The sequence below is a fragment of the Schistocerca americana genome, chromosome 7 (genome assembly GCF_021461395.2).
Source record: "Schistocerca americana isolate TAMUIC-IGC-003095 chromosome 7, iqSchAmer2.1, whole genome shotgun sequence".
In the NCBI taxonomy this organism is placed as follows: domain Eukaryota; kingdom Metazoa; phylum Arthropoda; class Insecta; order Orthoptera; family Acrididae; genus Schistocerca; species Schistocerca americana.
Window position 1 is genome coordinate 431,717,442 of NC_060125.1, and position 21,162 is coordinate 431,738,603.

Consider the following 21,162-nt stretch of genomic DNA (forward strand, 5'->3'; position numbering starts at 1 on the left):
GTTGTGACAACTACTTAGGCATACGTGTCCTGCAACCCTAAGGTTTCTGGACGAGGTTATATCTGGTAGCTACTATTGTTTCCTATTTTTCCAGTCCCATATTGTGTCGGAGGAGCAACCATTGGTAAGCCGGTAATATCTCTAGTTTTTCAGGCGACGTTATTTCTTAAGATATATAAGGGAGGAAGTAATATTTTCGTCCACTTCGTAGAAAGAACGCTCCATAAATCTACCAACAAACTGCATCATGATGTACTGCACTCCACTTACATCGTCTCTCACAATAGGTTGATGAGCACCTCTGTAAGAGTACTGTTCTTTCAAAACGAATCCTCGACGAGATATATCGTTTCTTTCTGGAACTTCTTTGCCTCCTCGACCGATACTCAGTAGGAAGATACAAGAATCGATACAACACGCCTTTTGTTGTAACTTCCTGCTCGGAGGAATTACATTTCCTTAAGTGATGCGCAAAACAGCAGACTTTTAATCTGGCGGTTAGTTACAGCAACATGATTCAGCTCTCTACAAAAGCGTAACCGTCTTCGATACTACGTTGCGGTGCATGAGTGTAGCAGAATCGAATTAGTGTGGTTTCAAAATTACTGTGTTACAGTACAAGAATTCTAGACTACAACTGATGCTAGCTACTAGTTTATTATCCTGTACCTAGTTTCAAAACTATAGTCCCTAAAGCACCGTCTGTGTCTTTTGAGTTGTTACAAATAAAATACAAACTGTTACATAGTAAAATTAAATGTTTTTGGGAGTAGTTTATTGCTTATGTTTATTACATTTTTTTTCCGTTTTTCCTTTGTTTCTTCTTGTGACTACATAGGTAACACATCATGTGTCCTCATAAAATATACGCCCTGTAAAATAACACCTTTTCCGTCATCGTACTGAATAAATATTATCTAATAACAATATCCGTTTCTGTATTTGACATATTGTATCATTTTTATCAGAACTTCTTTTCTCTGTCGCCCTTTCCTTTCTTGTGTTCATGATGTACTTTAGAAGTGTATCTTTCACTTCAGATTGCTTCATGTTATTTCTTCCCATTTTGTCCTTATTCCAAAGATACCGGCTACGGTGAACCCTAACCTTCTTTCCATTCCTTATTCTTTCTCCACTGTGCTCACTAATCTGTTATACATATAAGGAAAAAAGATTTCTTTTGTTTCGATATTCTGTCTATATTTTGTACCTACTCTTAATGCTTCTTTATATTGCGCACATTATTTTTGCAATCACTGGTATTTCAAGTACATCGTGTATCCAGCTTGTACTCCAATTTTAATTAGTTGCACTCATGCAATCATTTCAGTATTACTACTAGTTTGTGGTGTTTTGGTTTTATGTTCTTAGAGATACTGTTCTTGAATTATTTTGGATAAATCGTAAGCTCTTTCCGTTTCATTGCTTTTAAACCTGCTGGAGATATTTATAATCCATACTGGGTTGTCAGATTTATAAGACATTCAGTTTTATTTTTCTACTTAATTTGTCTATTCATATGCAATTCCGTCTATTTTTCATGTTGGGAATTTAATTTCTTCAGCATCTGAGACCAATCCTGTTAGCTGTATTCTCATTTGATAGCTATTTTTATTCCGAAGTCATCTGCATTTGCTAGTTAGTGGATCTTAATTGCATAAGATTTCTTCGCTACAATTAATGGTTAAATTTTGTGACTTTCACGCTCCAATGTTCAGATCCCTAAAATTTTTAACACATTTCAATACTAAAGCTGATATGCCTAACGTAACTGGAATTTCTCTACTATTTTCTGAACTCTGATGTGAGGCCACGTTGAGCCGTATGAGAATACATCCCATGCTACTCACGAATAATAAGGGAAAAAGGAGGGAATTTCGCTATCATCCCGAGAACTGTGGCTATGGAGGACATCATTGATGATACCGAAGCGGCCATACGGACCGTTCCTTGTGAAAGAATAGAGGAAATACACATTGAAATAGCCAGGATGTGGTACCGAGAAAACCACCAGCTTGCAGTCTGAAGAAAGAAGAGCTACAAGCTGTTCAGAATCTCAACGCCAACAAGAGTATATTGATACTGCCTGATGATAAGGGAAATGTGGACGTGTTAATGAAGAGCGTAGATTATGAGCAAAAGATGCAGGACCTATTAGATCCGACGACATACCGACGCAGCGTATCACACGAAAATACGAATCGGTTAATCAAGGCTTCTTCTCTGGCAGCGGACAAACGGACATACAAAGGAACCAGCGCAACACAGAAGCCCTACCACCTCGGCTGTATGAATTACCTAAGATCTATAAGAACAACGTTCCCCTAAGACCGATTGTTCGCGCTCTTGGTTCACCGACGTATCAACTGGCAAAACACGCGGCCTATCTGCTCCAGCTACCGAAGGGGGGGAGACTGTCACATACATAAAGGACTTGGGACGTTTCATTAAAAAGCTGAAGAAACTAAAACTTGCACCAAATGACGCCCAGGTCAGCTTTGATATTGTTTTTTTACTTACGAAAGTGCCACTCAGTGACTCTCTGGAGCACATCGGTTCCATTTTCAAGCAAGACGTCACAAAGCTTTTTCATGCATGTCTCACCACGAGCTATTTCATGTGTAATGGCAATTTCTACAAAGAGCTGGAAGGCGTTGCCATAGGTAGTGCTCTTATTCCAATGGTGTTCAACTTCTCCATGGAACATTTCGAAGCATAGTCACTGGACTTATCCACCTGTAAACCTAAGGTGTGGTATAGATACATCGATATTACTTTCGTTGTGTAGAGCCATGGTGGAGCAAAGCTCGTTGAACTCCTAAGACATTTGAACAGCCTCCATGCCAACATAAAATTTACCATGGAAATAGTAAAGGACAAAGAAACTACTACTTCTCGATGTACTGGTCACATGGTACGGCGAAAAACCTGGGCCACAGCGTGTGTCGAAAATCGACACACACGGACCGATACCTGCACAATTTATCAAACCACCTCCCGAGCCAGAAAAGAGGCATGATTGGTACACCCGTAACGGGAGCAGGACGGATACGTGAGCAGCAGCACCTCAGACGAGAAATGCAACACCTGGAAAGTGTTCTGAGGAGCAATGGGTACTCCACAAGTTTACTCGGCGAAGTGATAAGTCAAAAAAAAAAAAATAAAAAAAAAGTCAGGTACGGCCTTTCTGTCATACATTCCCAGAGTGACGGAGAGAATCGGCCATATATTGCACAAACACGGCGTGAAGGTGATTTTCAAACCGACAAAGAAGATCAAAGAGTATCTTCGATCAGCAAAGGAGAAAAGAGACCCACATACAATGTTTTTAATATACCGCATACAATGCACACGCGGAAAAGCTTATGTCGAAATGACTGGACGTTCAAACAACATCAGGATCAAAGAACATAAGCGACATTGCAGGTTGGAACAGGTGCAGAAATCGGCTGTGGCAGAGCTCGCACTATGTGAGACCGACCAGATAGTAAAATTCTCCCACACGGAAGTTCTGGCTGTAGAGAAGCACTATCACACCCGCTTGTCCAGAGAGGCGATTTTTGGGTCATCAGTCTTCTGACTGGTTAGATGCGGCAGACCACGAATTCCTCTCCTGTGCCAACCTCTTCATCTCAGAGTAGTACTTGCAACCTACGTCCTCTATTACTTGCTGGATGTATTCCACTCTCTGTCCTCCTCTATAGTTTTGGCTCTCTACAACTCCTTCTGGCATCTTGGAAGTCATTTTCTCATGTATTAACAGATGTCCTATCATCCTGCCCCTTCTCCGTTTCAGGGTTTCCCACATATTCCTTTCCCCTCTAATTATGCAAAGAACCTCCTCATTCTTTATCTTATCATTCCATCTAATTTTCAACATTCGTCTCTAGCACCACATCTCAAACGCTTCGATTCTCTTGTGTTCCGGTTTTTCCACAGTCCATGTTTCACTACCATACAATGCTGTACTCGGACGTACATTCTCAGAAATTGCGTCCTGAAATTAAAGCCGATATTTGATATTAGTAGACTTCTCTTGGCCAGGACTGCCCTTTTTGCCATAGCTAGTATGCTTTTGATGTCCGTCACTCATTATTTTACTGCCTAGGTAGCAGAATTCCTTAACATCATCTACTTCGTGACCATCGATCCTAAGATTAAGTTTCTCGCTGTTTACATTTCTACTACTTGTCATTACCTTCAACTTTCTACGATTTACTCTCAAGCCATACTGTGTACTCATTAGACTGTCCATTCCGTTCAGCAGATCATGTAATTCTTCTTCACTTTCACTCAGGATGGCAATGTCTTCACCTTGAATCTTAATTCCACTCCTGAACCTTTCTTTTATTTCCATCATCGCTTCCCCGATGTGTAGATTGATCAGTTGGGGCAAAAGACTACATATTTGTCTTACAGCCTTTTTAATACGAGCACTTAGTTCTTCGTCATCCACTCTTATTATTCCCTCTTAGCTGTTGTACATATTGTGTAGTGTTGGCAGAAATGCCAACACTGTTTTTCTAGAGGAGGCCGAAATGCACGCGTTTAATTACACGCTGACTGGCGTGAGGTCTGGAACAGAACAATATCTTGAGAATTGCAAATAAAGTACGTAGTTGATATAATATTTAACTTTAATCCACAATTGTAGAACATCTCTCGTTACGGTACATGCTTCATAATATTAATTATCAATTGAATACGGCGCCTTGCTAGGTCGTAGCAAATGTAGCTGAAGGCTATGCTAACTATCGTCTCGGCAAATGAGAGCGTAGTTGTCAGTGAACCATTGCTATGCACGTCGGCTGTACAACTGGGGCGAGTTCCAGTACGTCTCTCTAGACCTGCCGTGTGGTGGCGCTCGGTCTGCTATCACTGACAGTGGCGACACGCGTGTCCGACGTATACTAATGGACCGCGGCCGATTTAAAGGCTACCACCTAGCAAGTGTGATGTCTGGCGGTGACACCACATATTGTGCATGACTTGTCTCTCCCTATAGCTTACACCTATCTTTAGTAGAATTTCGAACACCTGGCGCCATTTTACATTGTCGAACGCTTTTTCCAGGTCGACAAATCCCGTGAACGTGTTTTGATTTTTCTTTAGCCTTGCTTCCATTATTAACCGCAACGTCAGAATTGCCTCTCTCGCGCCTTTACCTTTCCTAAAGCCAAACTGATCGTCATCTAGCGCATCCTCAATTTTCTTTTCCCTTCTTCTCTATATTATTCTTGTCACCAACTTGGATGCATGAGCTGTTAAGCTGATTGTGCAATAATTCTTTCACTTGTCAGCTCTTGCCGTTTTCGGATTTCTGTGGATGATATTTTTCCGAAAGTCATACGGTATGTCGCCAGACTCATACATTCTACACACCAACGAGAATAGTCGTTTTGTTACCATTTACCCCAACGATTTTAGAAATTGTGATGGAATTTTATCTATCCCTTCTGCCGTCTTTGATCCTCCAAAGCTCTTTTAAATTCTGATTCTAATACCGGGTGCCCCATTTCTTCTAAATTCACTCCTGTTTCTTCTCGATCACATCAGACAAATATACTCCCTCATAAGGGCTTTCAGTGTATAGTAATACAAAAACACGGGAACAGTTTCAACAAAAAAGAAGAAAGCCTTAAGGCAAACGGATCCTGGCTTACCGTGCTGCAGCGAACGACCGTCGCAGGTAGCAAAGGAGAACCGCACCGGAAATGACCGCGGAGAAGCCCTCGGACGATGGCGCGCCAGGTACATGTAGTCTGCGGCCGCGAGCTCGGCTTTGACAATGCCAGCCGCTCGTGGTGGAGAAAGGTCAGTAAAATTATCAGACGAACGTCGGCCGAAGAACCCGAGACAGAAGCCAATAGTCACTTGGTCACGAACGATACTTAATTTCATGGAAGACTGCTTTGAAAAATTCGCTTTTTGTCGCAGAAGCGCTGTTAATCATTCCTCTGCAGTTGTGTGGTAGGATGATTTTTGTGCTGACTTACACCTTCATAGAAAGTCGCAAGTGTTCAAGTGTTTAATCATTTGTGACCTCCTTAATCGTTCATAATTCGCAAGTGTATTTGCTTCATCATCTCCCTTATTACGGTTCTTTGCGGAATCCAAGACAATTAACGTTGTGCGCAAGAGCGCAGTTGAGGGGATTCGTACCACTCTATCTTGACAATGTTAAATTGGCTATATAAATGCCAGTTTTTTTCAGAATTGTTGAGTATATAAATATCAATTACTTTTGACTACATTGTGGGAGTGAACAGTGATCAATGTGTTACAAATATTTACTATCAAAAACAGTCTTGATCACAGTTTATTTACTACGGTGACCGTTTTCGACCGATGAGTAAGAGCCTCCTTGTGGTGGTAAATCACTACTAGTAATGTTATGTGGTAAATAATTCGTAGATGTAGATTTAAAAGTTTATGAGAAAATATGAGGATTCGTACTGAAAAAATTAAATTTTGAGAAATTAGGATTTCAAAGAAAAAAATTAATACGCAGACAATTAACGCGTACAAAATTTGTTAGAATTATCCTGGCTGGTAGTCCTCATCTCCTTCTTCATCTTCCCCCCCCCCCCCCCTTCTCCTGGAATCTACATTTTTTTGACATACTGTTGGATGCAATCCCTGCCTTCGTGTTTCGCAGTTGGTCCAAGATCATCATACTTTTAGCAGTGTTTTAACCTTTATGAATTCCAAGATTCTTCAAAATCTATAACTTCCCAGAATAGTCGTCATTAAAAGTAAGCGCATTGTCAGAAATATCAAGTTCCAACACTGGCCTTCCAATAGAAACATTTTTGGTATGCTTGATCATATAGTATTGTGAAAAAATTCGGGAGCAATATGTGTGTTTTGCTTTCCAGACAGCTCTGGATGGGCAAGATTCTGAAACAGAGGTTTCATGGGAAGCACAGCAGCATTTGGTATCAATTTTGTGTGAGAGAGCGCCTAATTTAACTTCCTCTTTTGCCTTCAGGTGTTTAGACCACTCAATGGAACATAGGTTGTGATTGGTTCAGCATTTGTGGACAACTTGTGGAAATAAATTGCCCTAACAGCTATCTTCATTCCATCTAAATTATCCGTGTGGCTTCCAACAGTCTGGTGCACATACTCCTCTGTATATGATTAATGCGCTCACGTTTTGTATTCAACAAGTCACAACAGGGTTTATTCTCCACCAATCATGCAAAACGAAATTCTCATAAATGGCAGTGGATCATTATTTTGAAATAACTATTTAAAATAATACATATTTTAATATTCCTATAAAACGAACACCAAATTAAGCATAAACGGGGATCTATTTTCATAATCTGCACAAAAGTAAAAATGTCAAATCAGTCATTTTGGGTGGTACAGTTCCTCTTAATCACTGCATAGTAGTTGTATGATTGCTTAACTATGAAATACTTTTTGAAAGAATGTGTACTAGAGGTTCACATTTTCTTAGAAAAAGTGTTTTTAATGAAAATTACTGGGTATTGTTGATACTCTTGCTGACTATTGTTCCACATAATATCCATCCCGTTCAAGGGATGTGGTGAGCCATGACACCTGCTTCTTTATGCCCTCGTCGAAGAACACTTCCACCAGCTCCTTCCCCAACTACAGGACGCCTTTCTGCCCCTGCTTGTCAATTAAATATTCAATTCCACTCGTGTCTGCCTTGACGGAGATGAAAAGATTATAATCTGACGGCGCGAAGTCAGGGAAATACGGGGAGTAAATCAGAATAATTGGCTAAGGATGAGTGAGAACCAGCATTTTCGTGCAGCAGACGCACCTCTCTCGTCATTACATTATTCCCCAGCTTTTGTTTTGAATGCTCATTTTGATTGATTGATTGATTGATTTTTTTTTTTTGTCTCACAATGTCGTTGTGCACTGATGGTCACCTCTTGAGGCAGAAATTAGAGCAAAATGATGCCGGTTTGGTCTCAAAACACTGAGACCATGATTTTTTTTGGTAGATGGAGAACTGGTGTGACGCCACTGTGAAGGCTGTCGTTATCTCTTAGGTGTGTAATGAGCCACCCGCGTTTCATCTACAGTCAGAACAAAACTCAGAAAACGCTCCCATTCCAATAAAAGTCGTTCAAGAGCCTCGAGGGTGCTACTGATAAGAATCTTCTTGTGCTGCTCAATCGGCTGTTTTGGGACCCATCTCTCGCACATTTTCCAGTATCCCAGAGTTTGTGTGACTATCTCGCATAACAGAGTTCTGGAGAGTTGTTGAAACATAGTAGAAATTTGATCTACTGTCAATCGCCGTTATTCATGAACAGCTGTTCTTCGACTTTTTCACCAGTTCATCAGTCAGAATGGAAGGGCTTCCACCCCAACCTCCAACCCCTGTTCGTCATAAACATTTGTTCCGCATCCACTAAACTCCAGACACCGCACCCTACGCCATTTGAACACACTCGTTCTGTTGGTAACACTTTCGTCGAAAAGCGTTTTGATTCCCGAAACAATTTCGGTAGTCGTTGTCCCTTCCGCAAGTAGGAAGCGGTTTACAGTATCTGATTAGAACTAGGCGGGATTTCTTACCGATCTTTCATGTAACTACGCTATACATTAAGCTTACGTACTACAGTGTTAAAGTGTTCCTGCGATGCCCGCTCTCATCGAGTTCTGCCATTCAGTTTACCATTCCTAAAAAAAAAAAAAAAATGAACCACGGCCTGTTACGATCCTATTGCACTTACTAACTCAACATGGCTCACGGCTCGTATTGGTCAGCCCATCATCCATATGTACCCGCGGGGTGTAAGGCGTCCTACCACGAGCCGCGCGGCTCCTCCCGTCGGTGTGTATTGTCCTTAGCGTAAGTTTGTTTAAGTTAGATTAAGTAGTGCGTAGGCTAAGGAGCCGATGACCTCAGCAAAAAAAATGGTTCAAATGGCGCTGAGCACTATGGGACTTAACATCTGAGGTCATCAGTAGCCTAGAACTTAGAATTACTTAAACCTAACTAACCTAAGGACATCACACACATCCATGCCCGAGGCAGGATTCGAACCTGCGACCGTAGCGGCCACGCGGTTCCAGACTGAAGCGCCTAGAACCGCTCGGCCACACCGGCCAGCGATGACCTCAGCAGTTTGATCCCATAAGACCTTACCACAAATTTCCAATATTTTTTTTGTAAACACAACCATGACTGTAAAATAATGCTTCTCTTGTAATGCTTCTCGCATTTCTCTTTACAGGGGGGAGTGAACTTTCCACATGATGCCTCTCGGTCGCAGACGACGTGAGACACTAGCGGCGTCTAATGAAGCCGACGAGCGGGATGAAAACATCTCACAGACAATGCAGTAGACGCTGATAAGTGTCCTCGCAAATTTATGGTGCGGGCCTTAGCGCTCAGTCGCTGTCAGCTGCGGTGGAGCCCGGAGCCGCGATACCAGTTGCAGCCGAGCCACGCCGGCGGGGCATCCATTACAAGGCGCCCGCGGCTCGCAGAGCGACGTCACACCGCCTGTCGGTCCAAAACGGGGTCTGTGCTACTGGCAGTGGGGAGTTCGCCATGCCTCATAACATCAGAAGACGTTAGTGTTGGTTTGCACTGCGATACCAAGTTATCGCCGTTGAGATATGTGAGTGACTAAACGCTTGACCATCTGTGGTGGTCATATGAGCACAAGGCAAGCTCGCTGTATTACGAAGGGCAAAGTGATTTTACACTTAAGTATTACCACTAGGACGTGACAACATCTGAGTATCACCTACAGAGCACATAGACCTTCATATTATTAGGTGCTCAGTTTTCTTTGCTCGCCGTTAGTAACCGCGTGTATGTACTTATGCCCTTCTCGATGTAGTGAATCGATTGTAATGCCGCTATCGATAAAAAATTCAAGGAACATTTCTTAATGAAGATGTTCTTCATCTCTTTCGACCGGGTGTCCGAAGATATCGGATAGAAGCAGTAGAAAGTACGTTTCCCTTTGGGTTACCTCGGATCGAGAACTGAAGCTTGTGTTTACTGGTTGGAACAGTGTTGAGTGAGACAGATGCGCTGTTGTTAAACGTAGTAAGAGTTGTAGTGTTTCTGAGAGCGCAACGCGATGGGTATCACGGTTTCGATATCGACGCCTCCTCCAGACATGAACGAAACTCTGGCGGAGGCGCTGCTGAACGAGACCCTGTCGGTGCGCGAGTACCTGGAGCTGACGCGCGGGCCCAAACACCTGTCGCCGTGGGTGGTGGTGCCCATCACCGTCGTCTACTCCGTCATCTTCGTGACGGGCGTGCTCGGCAACGTGGCCGTCTGCGCGGTCATCGTACGCTCACCCAGCATGCGCACCACAACAAACTACTACCTGTTCAGCCTCGCCATCTCCGACCTCATACTGCTCCTGTTAGGTGAGTACACTGCAGTTTTATCAGCGCCTACTATCACAAACATAAATGTTATTACATCAGTGCTTCACGATCTTTGCCAATGATCGTTGTTACCTCTCACCTCTTTCGTCTCCTTCTTTAAACAAGTTTCACTAGCAATTACATCGGCGTCTGCAAAAATTTTCACAAGCAGGAGCAAGATCCAAAACTTGTCGAGACAGGCCGAAGTGTTTCGGTGAATTTCAGTATGTGTGCTGCTCCAAGAACTAAATTTAATTATAAGTTCACAACGGTATCTTAAACATTGACAGTTGTCTGTTTAGTATTATTACGGTAAATGTCTTAGCCACAAATTGGTAACTACATTTAAATAATATATGCAAAGCACATATTTTGCGCTGTTAGTATGAGTAGGGATGCGTCTTTTCGGTGTAGCCGTCTAAATTACATCCTCGTACGATTAAATGCGACGAGTAGTGAAAGAGAGCTGGAAAATATATAATGATTCACTGAAACTGAAAATCAAACATCTTAATTAACAGAAAGAGTCACAATGATGATATAATCCTGCTAGTTGTCAACAGAAATGTCACATTAACGCCCTTCGAAGTGGAGAAACAGGAACTAAACTATAAAAGGCTTATTTAACTTTAGTAATGTTTATAATACTTCATTATAAATAAAACCTCACATCTGTTCATGTTAACAATTTATTGAATTACTTTCATGATTTCTGTCTTTTTGTGTTGACCGGGATAACTCACGTTGAGAAAAATGTGTTTTAAAGCTGCATTGTTAGGTTGGTTAGATAACTTGTATCCGACATCGTAGCTGAGGTCCATAACACATGCACATGTCGTGGAGCTCCACTCTGAGGTAACCCAGTTCGAATCCTGGTGGAGGATGGAAGTTATGCTGCCAGTATTTGGCCATCAACGGAATGAGAGGTTTCTGATCATCAGTCTTTGCATTAGGTTTCCCGTGATTTCCCTAAATTGATCCAGGCAAATGTCGGGATGGTTCCTTTGAAAAGGCACGGCCGACTTTCTTCCCTATCCTTCCTTAATCCTCGCTGTCTGGTCTCTTCCCTCAAACAACCCCTCCTCCCCCACCACTAATGCCCTAGATTAAATACTAAACTTCTCCGCAGTGTCTCATGAAGCGAAGGCAGGTGAAACTGTTCAAGGTGGTCCGTCCATCGGATCGGGACGTTAAGCTCGGCAGCCTCCTTCGTACTATTCGACATGAGTAGTCTATGTGCTGGAACCCAATTTCCTTCTCTTCACTCCCATACTTTATAACAACACAAATCCAGCACTGCAGCCTACAAGCTCTCACCACAGCCATCCGCAGAGCGCACTCCACAATTCGTAACGGGTTGGAGGAAGGCAACAGTGAACCATCTCCGCTAGGATCTTGCCATGAGCGGTGAGGCAGGGACCCTACATCTGCTCCACCTATGCTCATTTCCTGTGTGTGGGGCTAATTTTTACTGGCCTGTAGTCCAAGGCCAATATAAGATTAGGTGAATACGGGAAACCTGCAATAACTATCCTCGAGATTGCCGATAGAATCAATTTTTTAGCAACTTCTTCTCTCCAGTTTATCATATTATTATGCATAAAGCGAACTCGAATGACAGTTCTTAGATCTGTGACTGCACTCGGCGCTGCATTACATCCGCAGACTTTAATAAAGGTCCAGTCAGGGAGAGCCTCAGGTTGACGTAAGTTTTAGTTCTCCATTCATCAGAGATATCTCGAAGAAACTAGGTCGCCTTTGCTCTCTACATTTTCATATTAGTTCTATCTGGGAGCATAGCTTTATTTTTCAAAAGAGTGTTTCCAGTAATTTTAGGAACATTAGTGTATTATAATCCGATTAGACAACAAAATTACTCTGTAGGAATCTATTTGTACTTCGCAAAGAGATTTTCTTTAATCATCTGACTCAATTCGTCCATGAGATCCAGAGGAACAATGATACCGTGTTCGTAGACTAGTAAAAGGTACTCCATACTGTTTTACAGTATCCCCTAGTCAACAAAATACAATTTATGGAATATGAGATAAGCCTTAAGAAATTCACAGATGTTAAAGTTACTTTCGTCGCACCCGAAGGAGGTGATTTGCAGGCAGCCACTACTGTTCACAATATAAGCACATCGGACAATGAGACAGTCAGCCTACACGAGACATGACTGTAATACCGTGTAGCTCCTTGAGTTTCTTCCTAAAGCGCCAGGACCATGGAGTTGTCCCAAAATTTGCAAGGTAGGTTCACTTTGTTAAGAACGCTGCTGTAGATAGGATTTTACATAGGGCAGGATCTGCTCTTGTCAGAGATAGAATTCGTTTTACTCGTCGGAAGTTGGACATTACTTCTGAACACCTGTATCATCGGCATTTGAAGGTAGCAGCTGTTTTATCTCCTGACTCATGGGACCGGATTGATGACACGACATGGGCAAAGTCTGACTGGATACACGAAGTGGCTACAAAAAGACAGATTGCTAAGTACAGCCAATTGGACTAGCCTTCTCGGAGGGACTCTGTTATTCGACGTCCTGTCATAAATTTGGCGGGTAAGGATCTGGACGAAGCTTCGTTATCTGTCTGAAGTGGCTAAATTTTGCCCCTACTCCTAAGACTTTGCCGATATCATCATTCATCAGTGCCATTGAAGAAGCTGTCCGATCGCTGTTAGAGGATTCTGCTGACGAAATCAGGCGTGAAACCTGCCCAGCAAATACGCAACATCGTCCACAAAGAAGTAATGTTTCCAAGGAAGAAATATATGAGATACGAAAGCTGCGTGAGGATACTAACACAGTCGTCCTGCGAGCTGATAAAGGTAATGCTGCCGTCCTTTTGCTTCAGGAAGTCTACAAGTTCTGGTGCATGCTGGAAGATTAACAAAGATCCTACCAACAAGGTGACAGTGAGGACTGCTGCCTTGCTGAACGCTTCATCACTACCAAAGGAAGTCATAAGAAGTTTAAAAGTGCGTGGTGCAGTACCACCGAGATTTGATGGGCTTACTAAAGTTCACAAGATGGATAAGGATGAGCGTCTAGAGGACTTGCCTATGAGGCCTATAACGAGAATTAATGGCTCACCTGCGTATTGTATTGCCAATTATTTAACTTCCTTATTAAAACCACTGGCAGGAAAATGTAGTCACTACATTCGTAATTCTATGGATTTTATTCAGAGACTTAGGAATGTCAGGCTGAATAGTACGGATGTGCTTGTTAGTTTTGAGGTGGTATCATTATACACCAAGGTGTCTTTAAAGGACTCTTTATTTCTCATCGGCCAATATTTTGACGAGAAAATTACGGCCTTATTTGAACATTCGCTTTTATCATCTTATTTTCAGATTAATGGTGAATTTCATGAACAGATTGATGGCGTTGTTATGGGAAGCCCCCTCTCCCCACCAGTAGCTAATTTATTCATGGAAGACTTCTAGGACAAGGCTCTTGACTCAGCAAGTTTTAAACCAACGGTCTTCTGGAGGTACGCGGACGACACATTTGTGGCATGGCCTCACGGGAAGGATGAATTACATCGACTTCTTGAGCATTTGATCTCTATCCATGCTAGTATAAAATTTACTATGGAAATAGAAAAAGACGGCTGTTTCCCCTCTTTGGATGTTGTCGTTCGCCTTAAAGATGATGGCACATTAGGACATGCCGTATCTCGAAAACCAACACACACAAATCTGTATCTACAAGCGAGTAGCTGCCATTACCTTTCACAAACCATAGGTGTCCTTAAGGTCTTAGTGCATAGAGCGCACTGTATATCCGATAAAGATAATTTGCAAGAAGAGCTCACATACTTCAAGAGCATTCGTAGAGAATTCATTGAAAAACCTAGAAGACAGACATGTGATGGGGAAGAAGAGAGTAATTCCTTCAGATAGAATGCGTTTTTGTTCTATGTGGGAGCTCTTTCCACGAAGATAGGTCGTATTCTTGAGGCACTGTGTTAAGGTGATCTTCCGGCCATCCACGAAGATTGCAGCTTTACTCGTCTCTGTAAAGGAAGATTTACTGTTTCGTATAGCGGGTGTGTATCACATTTCCTTGCGGAAATTGTGAGAAGTCATACATACGTCATACAACCCGCACCGTTCATGAGAGATGTGTGGAGCATCGAAGATAACATACGCGCATTACAGCCAGACAAGTCAGCTGTGACCGAACATTGGATTGATACAGGGCCTACCATGATTAACAGTGATGTGAAGATTTTAACATCCACCTCTTCCTTTTGGGATTATGTCTTCAAGGAAGCTATAGAGATTAGCTAATAGTTTAATAAGTAGAGATAATGGTATTAATTTGGACAAAGCATGGAATCCGGCTCTTGAGGTAATTAAACTGCAGAAAAGTCGTCATGGTGTCACCGTCGCAGAACATACATCGATAAGCGAATCGAATGTCAGTACGCCTTCTCCATAGGCGGCGCATGTGTTAGCGTATTTCCTTGGCGAGGACCAGCGTCTGTGACCCGCATGCGTTGTACCGCCGCGGTGGAGCATGTAAGGCCGCACATGGCATCTTGTCGTCAGTTTTGTGACTCACTCTGAGGCTGGCCGGACGATACGCAGCCGAAATATCAGAGGAGGACGTTTTATTTCCGTTGCTGCATGCCAGAAATTTAATGGACTGTTGCTGTAATATGTTAGATTAGTGCATAAAAGTGATCAAGATTATTGATGTCATGTCTGTTGTGCTTAAGGGCGACGTGTTTTTGCTCGGGACGACCTGCAGCCAATGGAGAATCTGACAGCAGCGGAGGGAGGCAGATCAGCCTATGGTAACCAGTGGTATAAGATTGCGAAGATGTTTCATCCTGGCTGTGAACAGCCACTAACAAACTTGAACTTCTGAATGAACTTCACATTTCGAGAGGTCTGAATATGCTCCGTAGTAGGACTGTAACGTTTGCCGCTTGATTTACGACACTGAGCATAGACAGAGTATGAGTTACTATTCTTTGTATTGCATGCGATGATTTGGAAATCGTCTTCTTCAACTCTGAACTGTTTTGAGGTGGCGAATATTTCGCATATAGCTATTACAAAGTGGACTTATTTTTCGTGAGTTTTATTTAGTTTTCGGATATCGGTACCATTCTTCTAACGCCCTCAACGTAAGTTTACTGCATTTGATAACGGTATTTCCTATCTGCGTTTTAAGTGCTTACCACAGTTGCATGTTGCTGTTTGCAAGAAATTAGCTGTGGAGCACGAAGGCATACGTACTCGGCTCGACCCTATGACTACATCGAGCTATTCTTTTTGTTAAATAGAGCAGTGCGTACTTGCAGCACATAAAGTACGAGTAGCCACATACAAAGACGCAACTGGTTTGCTCATGTGGACAGCTATTTGGAAGAGCAACTACACTCATCTGTAATTGTTTGGTACCGTCGCAGAGTACGCAAAAGGTCTTCCTATTTATAATAAATACTATGAGTTACGAGTGACGTAACGTAGAAAGTTGATGTAACAGAAAGTAAGTTGCAAAACACAGGTAACTGCACATGAATAGTTAGACGTGGAAGTAAGTACAGTGATCATTGACACGAGTCATCATGTGGGACAAAAAGTATCAGGCCATATAACTACCAAGTTCATTTGGCTCCAATGAGGGAGATGGAAACTGATGGACGGAAGAAATGATTGTCAGAGTCATGGTATGACAATAGGACTTGTTCGATAAGTTTTTTAACGGAGCCTGAACTCACGCTAGTTTGTAGCAATATTGATAAATCCTGCTGCCATATCATTTATGAGCAGGGCAGCAACTGGTTTATTCCAGCAAAATACTGCAAGACCCCACACTGTACTTCGCGCCACTAACACCAGAGGAATGTCAGGATACTTAACTAGCCTGAGCGGTCCACAGGTTTGTGATCCCTGGAGCATGTTTGGAATCTGATTGGAGTATGTATACCGTCATAGTATTGTGAAATTAGCTGTCAACATGAACTGACTGCATGGTTTTCAGACATGAAAGACAGTTCCTCCAGATAACATTATTCATAGAGTATGCTTGATCTGAAGATCTGACACATGCACCTTGTACTCTAGCAACACACTGCTCTCACACAACGCGCTTAGTCGTCAGCATGTCCTGGTTCTGAAGACGTGAGGTAGTTCAAAAATGGCTCTGAGCTCTATGGGACTTAACATCTGAGGTCATCAGTCCCCTAGAACTTAGAACTACTTAAACCTTACTAACCTAAGGACGCCACACACATCCATGCCCGAGGCAGGATACGAAATTGCGACCGTAGCGGTCGCGCAATTCGAGACTGAAGCACCTAGAACCGCTCGGCCACACCTGCCGGCCCGTGAGGTAATGTTGTTTGGCTGTCTCCCATTAGTAGTTAAACCAATAATCGTGGGTATGGAGGCGTCCTTGTCAATGGCAGTGGCCTCGCCACGAAACATCAACATACCAAGGAAGTAAGCATTTCGCAGATGAGTTTAGAATCCCACACTTGAACATGTACGCAGGTACACTGCAGACTGGCAACATAAATCTTAGTACTCAGTCTGCTTCACTTCAAATAGCACGACCAAGGTTTCGACAGTCGTCTGGCCATCTAGATATATGATTGCCGTAGTGTCTGCAAATCGCTTAAGGCAATTGTCGGGAATGCTCCTTTGATAGGCCACGACCCCTCTTATTCCACACTACTAGCTTTTACCACGTGTGATCTCACCGTTCTTCCTCTGTACTTGTGATACGCAAGTGTGTGAGGATAATCATATCGCCTGAACGAATACAAAATCAACTTTACGTAGCTCTGTGAGAAGCTTCCAAGAACGGGGCAGATATACAGTATCCACCGACAGACGACGGATGGAAGTCATCTATGCTGCTGCTCAATAATCACACTCATCTCCAAACACAGGAGGAAAAAGACAAACCTAAAATATTGAATTCTATGATATTATTTCTCTGAGGAAAATCGTATTAGGGTCCTATCTCGAAATCGTCGTTCTGACGAAATCTGACAACTAATCATCGTGTAACTGACAATGAACTTAAACGCGCAGCTCAGTACATGCAAAACCATATAATCTGAAGATACTTTCAGACGAAGTATAGGAACTAGAGGTCGTATTTTTCCGCGCTACGTTAGCGTAATTGAAAGTTGACATATGGCTGTCTTTACTCAAATCAAAAGTAGTTCACAGAAAATGTATTAGTAACCAAAATGTTTGGACTAATTAATCGTCAGATAGTGAAGGGAGACGAAAATTTAATAGTCATGGGTGAGTGTAACTCGAGAGTAGGAAAAGGGAGAGAAGGAAACATAGTGGGTGAATATGGATTGGGGGAGAAAAATGAAAGAGAAAGCCGTCTGGTAGAATTTTTGCACAGAGCATAACTTAATCATAGCTAACACTTGGTTCAAGAATCATAAAAGAAGGTTGTATACATGGACGAATCCTGTGATACTATAAGGTATCAGATAGATTATATAATGGTAAGACAGAGATTTAGGAACCAGGTTTTAAATTGTAAGACATTTCCAGGGGCAGATGTGGACTCTGACCACAATCTATTGGTTGTGAACTGTAAAATAAAACTGAAGAAACTGCAAAATAGTTGGAATTTAAGGAGATGGGACCTGGATAAACTGACTAAACCAGAGGTTGCACAGAGTTTCGCGTAGAGCATAAGGGATCAATTGACAGGAATGTGGGAAAGTAATACAGTAGAAGAAGAATGGGTAGCTCTGAGGGATGAAGTAGTGAAGGCAGCAGAGGATCAAGTAGGTAAAAATACGGGGGCTAGTAGAAATCCTTGGGTAACAGATGAAATATTCAATTTAATTGATGAAAGTAGAAAATATAAAAACGCAGTAAATGAAGCATGCAAAAGGGAATAGAAACGTATCAAAAATGAGATCGACAGGAAGTGCAAAATGGTTAAGCAGGGATGGCTAGAGGACAAATGTAAGCATGTAGAGGCTTATCTCACTAGGGGTAAGATAGATACTGCCTACAGGAAAATTAAAGAGACCTTTGGAGAAAAGAGATCCACATGTATGAATATCAAGAGCTCAGATGGAAACCCAGTTCTAAGCAATGAAGGGAAAGCAGAAAAGTGGAAGGTGTATATAGAGGTTCTATACAAGGGCGATGTAATTGAGGACAATATTATGGAAATGGAAGAGGATGTAGATGAAGATAAAATGGGAGATACGATACTGCGTGAAGAGTTTGACAGAGTACTGAAAGACCTGAGTCGAAACAAGGCCGCGGGAGTAGACAACATTCCTTTGGAACTACTGACGGCCTTGGGTGAGCAATTCCTAACAAAACCCTACCATCTGGTGAGTAAGATGTATGAGACAGGCGAAATTCCCTCAGACTTCAAGAAGAATATAATAATTCCAATCCCAAAGAAAGCAGGTGTTGACAGATGTGAAAATTACCGAACAGTCAGTTTAATAAGTCACACCTGCAAAATACTAACGCGAATTCTTTACAGACGAATGGAAAAACTGGTAGAAGCTGACCTCGGCGAAGATTAGTTTGGATTCCGCAGAAATGTTGGAACACGTGTGGCAATACTGACCCTACAACGTATCTTAGAAAATAGATTAAGCAAAGGCAAACCTACATTTCTAGCATTTGTAGACTTAGAGAAAGCTTTTGACAATGTTGACTGGAATACTATCTTTCAAATTCTAAAGGTGGCAGGGGTAAAATACATGGAGCGAAAGGCTAGTTACAAATTGTACAGAAAGCAAATGGCAGTTATAAGAGTCGAGGGGCATGAAAGGGAAGCAGTGGTTGGGAAGGGAGTGAGACAGGGTTGTAGCCTCTCCCCGATGTTATTCAATCTGTATATTGAGCAAGCAGTAAAGGAAACAAAAGAAAAATTCGGAGTAGGTATTAAAATCCATGGAGAAGAAATAAAAACTTTGAGGTTCGCCGATGACATTGTAATTCTGTCAGAGACAGCAAAGGACTGGGAAGAGCAGCTGAACGGAATGGACAGTGTCTTGAAAGGAGGATATAAGATGAACACCAACAAAAGCAAAACGAGTATAATGGAATGTAGTCGAATTAAGTCAGGTGATGCTGAGGGAATTAGATTAGGAAGTGAGACACTTAAAGTAGTAAAGGAGTTTTGCTGTTAGGGGAGCAAAATAACTGATGGTGGTCGAAGTAGAGAGGATATAAAATGTAGACTGACAATGGCAAGGAAATCGTTTCTGGAGAAGAGAAATTTGTTAACATCGAGTATAGATGTAAGTGTCAGGAAGTCGTTTCTGAAAGTATTTGTATGGAGTGTTTCCATGTATGGAAGTGAAACATGGACGATAAATAGTTCGGACAAGAAGAGAATTGAAGCTTTCGGAATGTGGTGCTACAGAAGAATGCTGAAGATTAGATGGGTAGATCACATAACTAATGAGGAGGTATTGAATAGAATTGGGGAGAAGAGGAGTTTGTGGCAGAACTTGACCAGAAAAGGGACCGGTTGGTAGGACATGTTCTGAGGCGTCAAGGGATCACAAATTTAGGACTGGAGGGCAGCGTGGAGGGTAAAAATCGTAGAGGGAAACCAAGAGATGAATACACTCAGCAGATTCAGAAGGATGTAGGTTGCAGTAACTACTGGGAGGTGAAGAAGCTTGCACAGGATAGGGTAGCGTGGAGAGCTGCATCAAACCAGTCTCAGGACTGAAGACAACAACAACAATTAATCGTCACTACGAGAAAAAAATAAATAATTACATGAAAAGCATCACGTTCATCTGTTTAGTATATAGGAGAATTGAGAACAATAACTTGTCCACGATTTTTGTTACACCATGTTCTGTAAAGGTCAAGGTCAATCCAAAGCGAGTATGCTCTTGTATACAGACTTATCCCGACTTAAGTAACCCAAATACATCGTAGCAAATGTTGAAACAGACGACCCTTTTCACTCTAGCAAAGAACATAGCAGCGATGCAGGGATTGGCGTGTTCTCTGAAACACGCGTAAACTGAATCAAGTCTGCTGGTGCCTAAATGCGGCCCACCAAATGCTGTTCATCTCCAGCTGATGTTGCATACACGCTGTCTTTCATGGTACCCCAGAGGAATAAATCGAGCGGTGTCAAGTCTGGCGAAAGTGGAGGCCATCATGTTGGTCCAACGAGTCCAATCTATCTACTAGCAAATGTGCCGTCTAGATGATCTCGGACAGCATTTGCAAAATGCCGAGTAGCACCATCATCTTGGAACCAAATTTTCTGCCTAACTCAAACGGTTCAAATGGCTCTGAAAAATATGGCACTTAACATCTGAGGTCATCAGTCCCCTAGAACAAAGAAATACTTAAACCTGACTAACCTAAGGACATCACACACATCCATGTCCAAGGCAGGATTCTAACGTGCGACCGTAGCGGTTGCGCGGTTCCAGACTGAAGCGCCTAGAACTGCTCGGCCACACTGGCCGGATTCTGCCTAACTCCAAGCGGTACATCCTCCACAAGTGCAGGAAATACTTGTTCCAAAAATACAGGTTATGTGTATTCTTTTATAAACCCTTGTCGCCAGTTTTGTAAACCCTCGTCCCAGTTTAGTAAAGGTTTCATCGCTACCGCTGTGGAGGCCCAGTTGCCACTGTAGTTACGGGGGGCCGAGTTTTTGAAACGGTTTCTGGTGCAGTATACCGCTAAGACAATTTCTTCATGCCACTGTTACTCAGCTTTGACCCAGAGTGAGGTAACAGGATAGGATAACGAAGGCTCCAA

General features: G+C 42.4%; 1 protein-coding gene across 1 annotated transcript in view; it reads left to right on the forward strand.

Annotated features, from left to right (window-relative positions):
- LOC124622584 (neuropeptides capa receptor-like) overlaps window positions 1-21,162 on the forward strand; it is a 1,063,621-nt gene that overhangs the window by 476,534 nt on the left and 565,925 nt on the right. Inside the window, exon 2 of the mRNA XM_047148332.1 lies at window positions 9,231-10,389. Within this exon, the coding sequence (XP_047004288.1) occupies window positions 10,092-10,389 (298 nt within the window). The 5' untranslated portion in view covers window positions 9,231-10,091. The remainder of the gene's footprint in view (window positions 1-9,230; window positions 10,390-21,162) is intronic.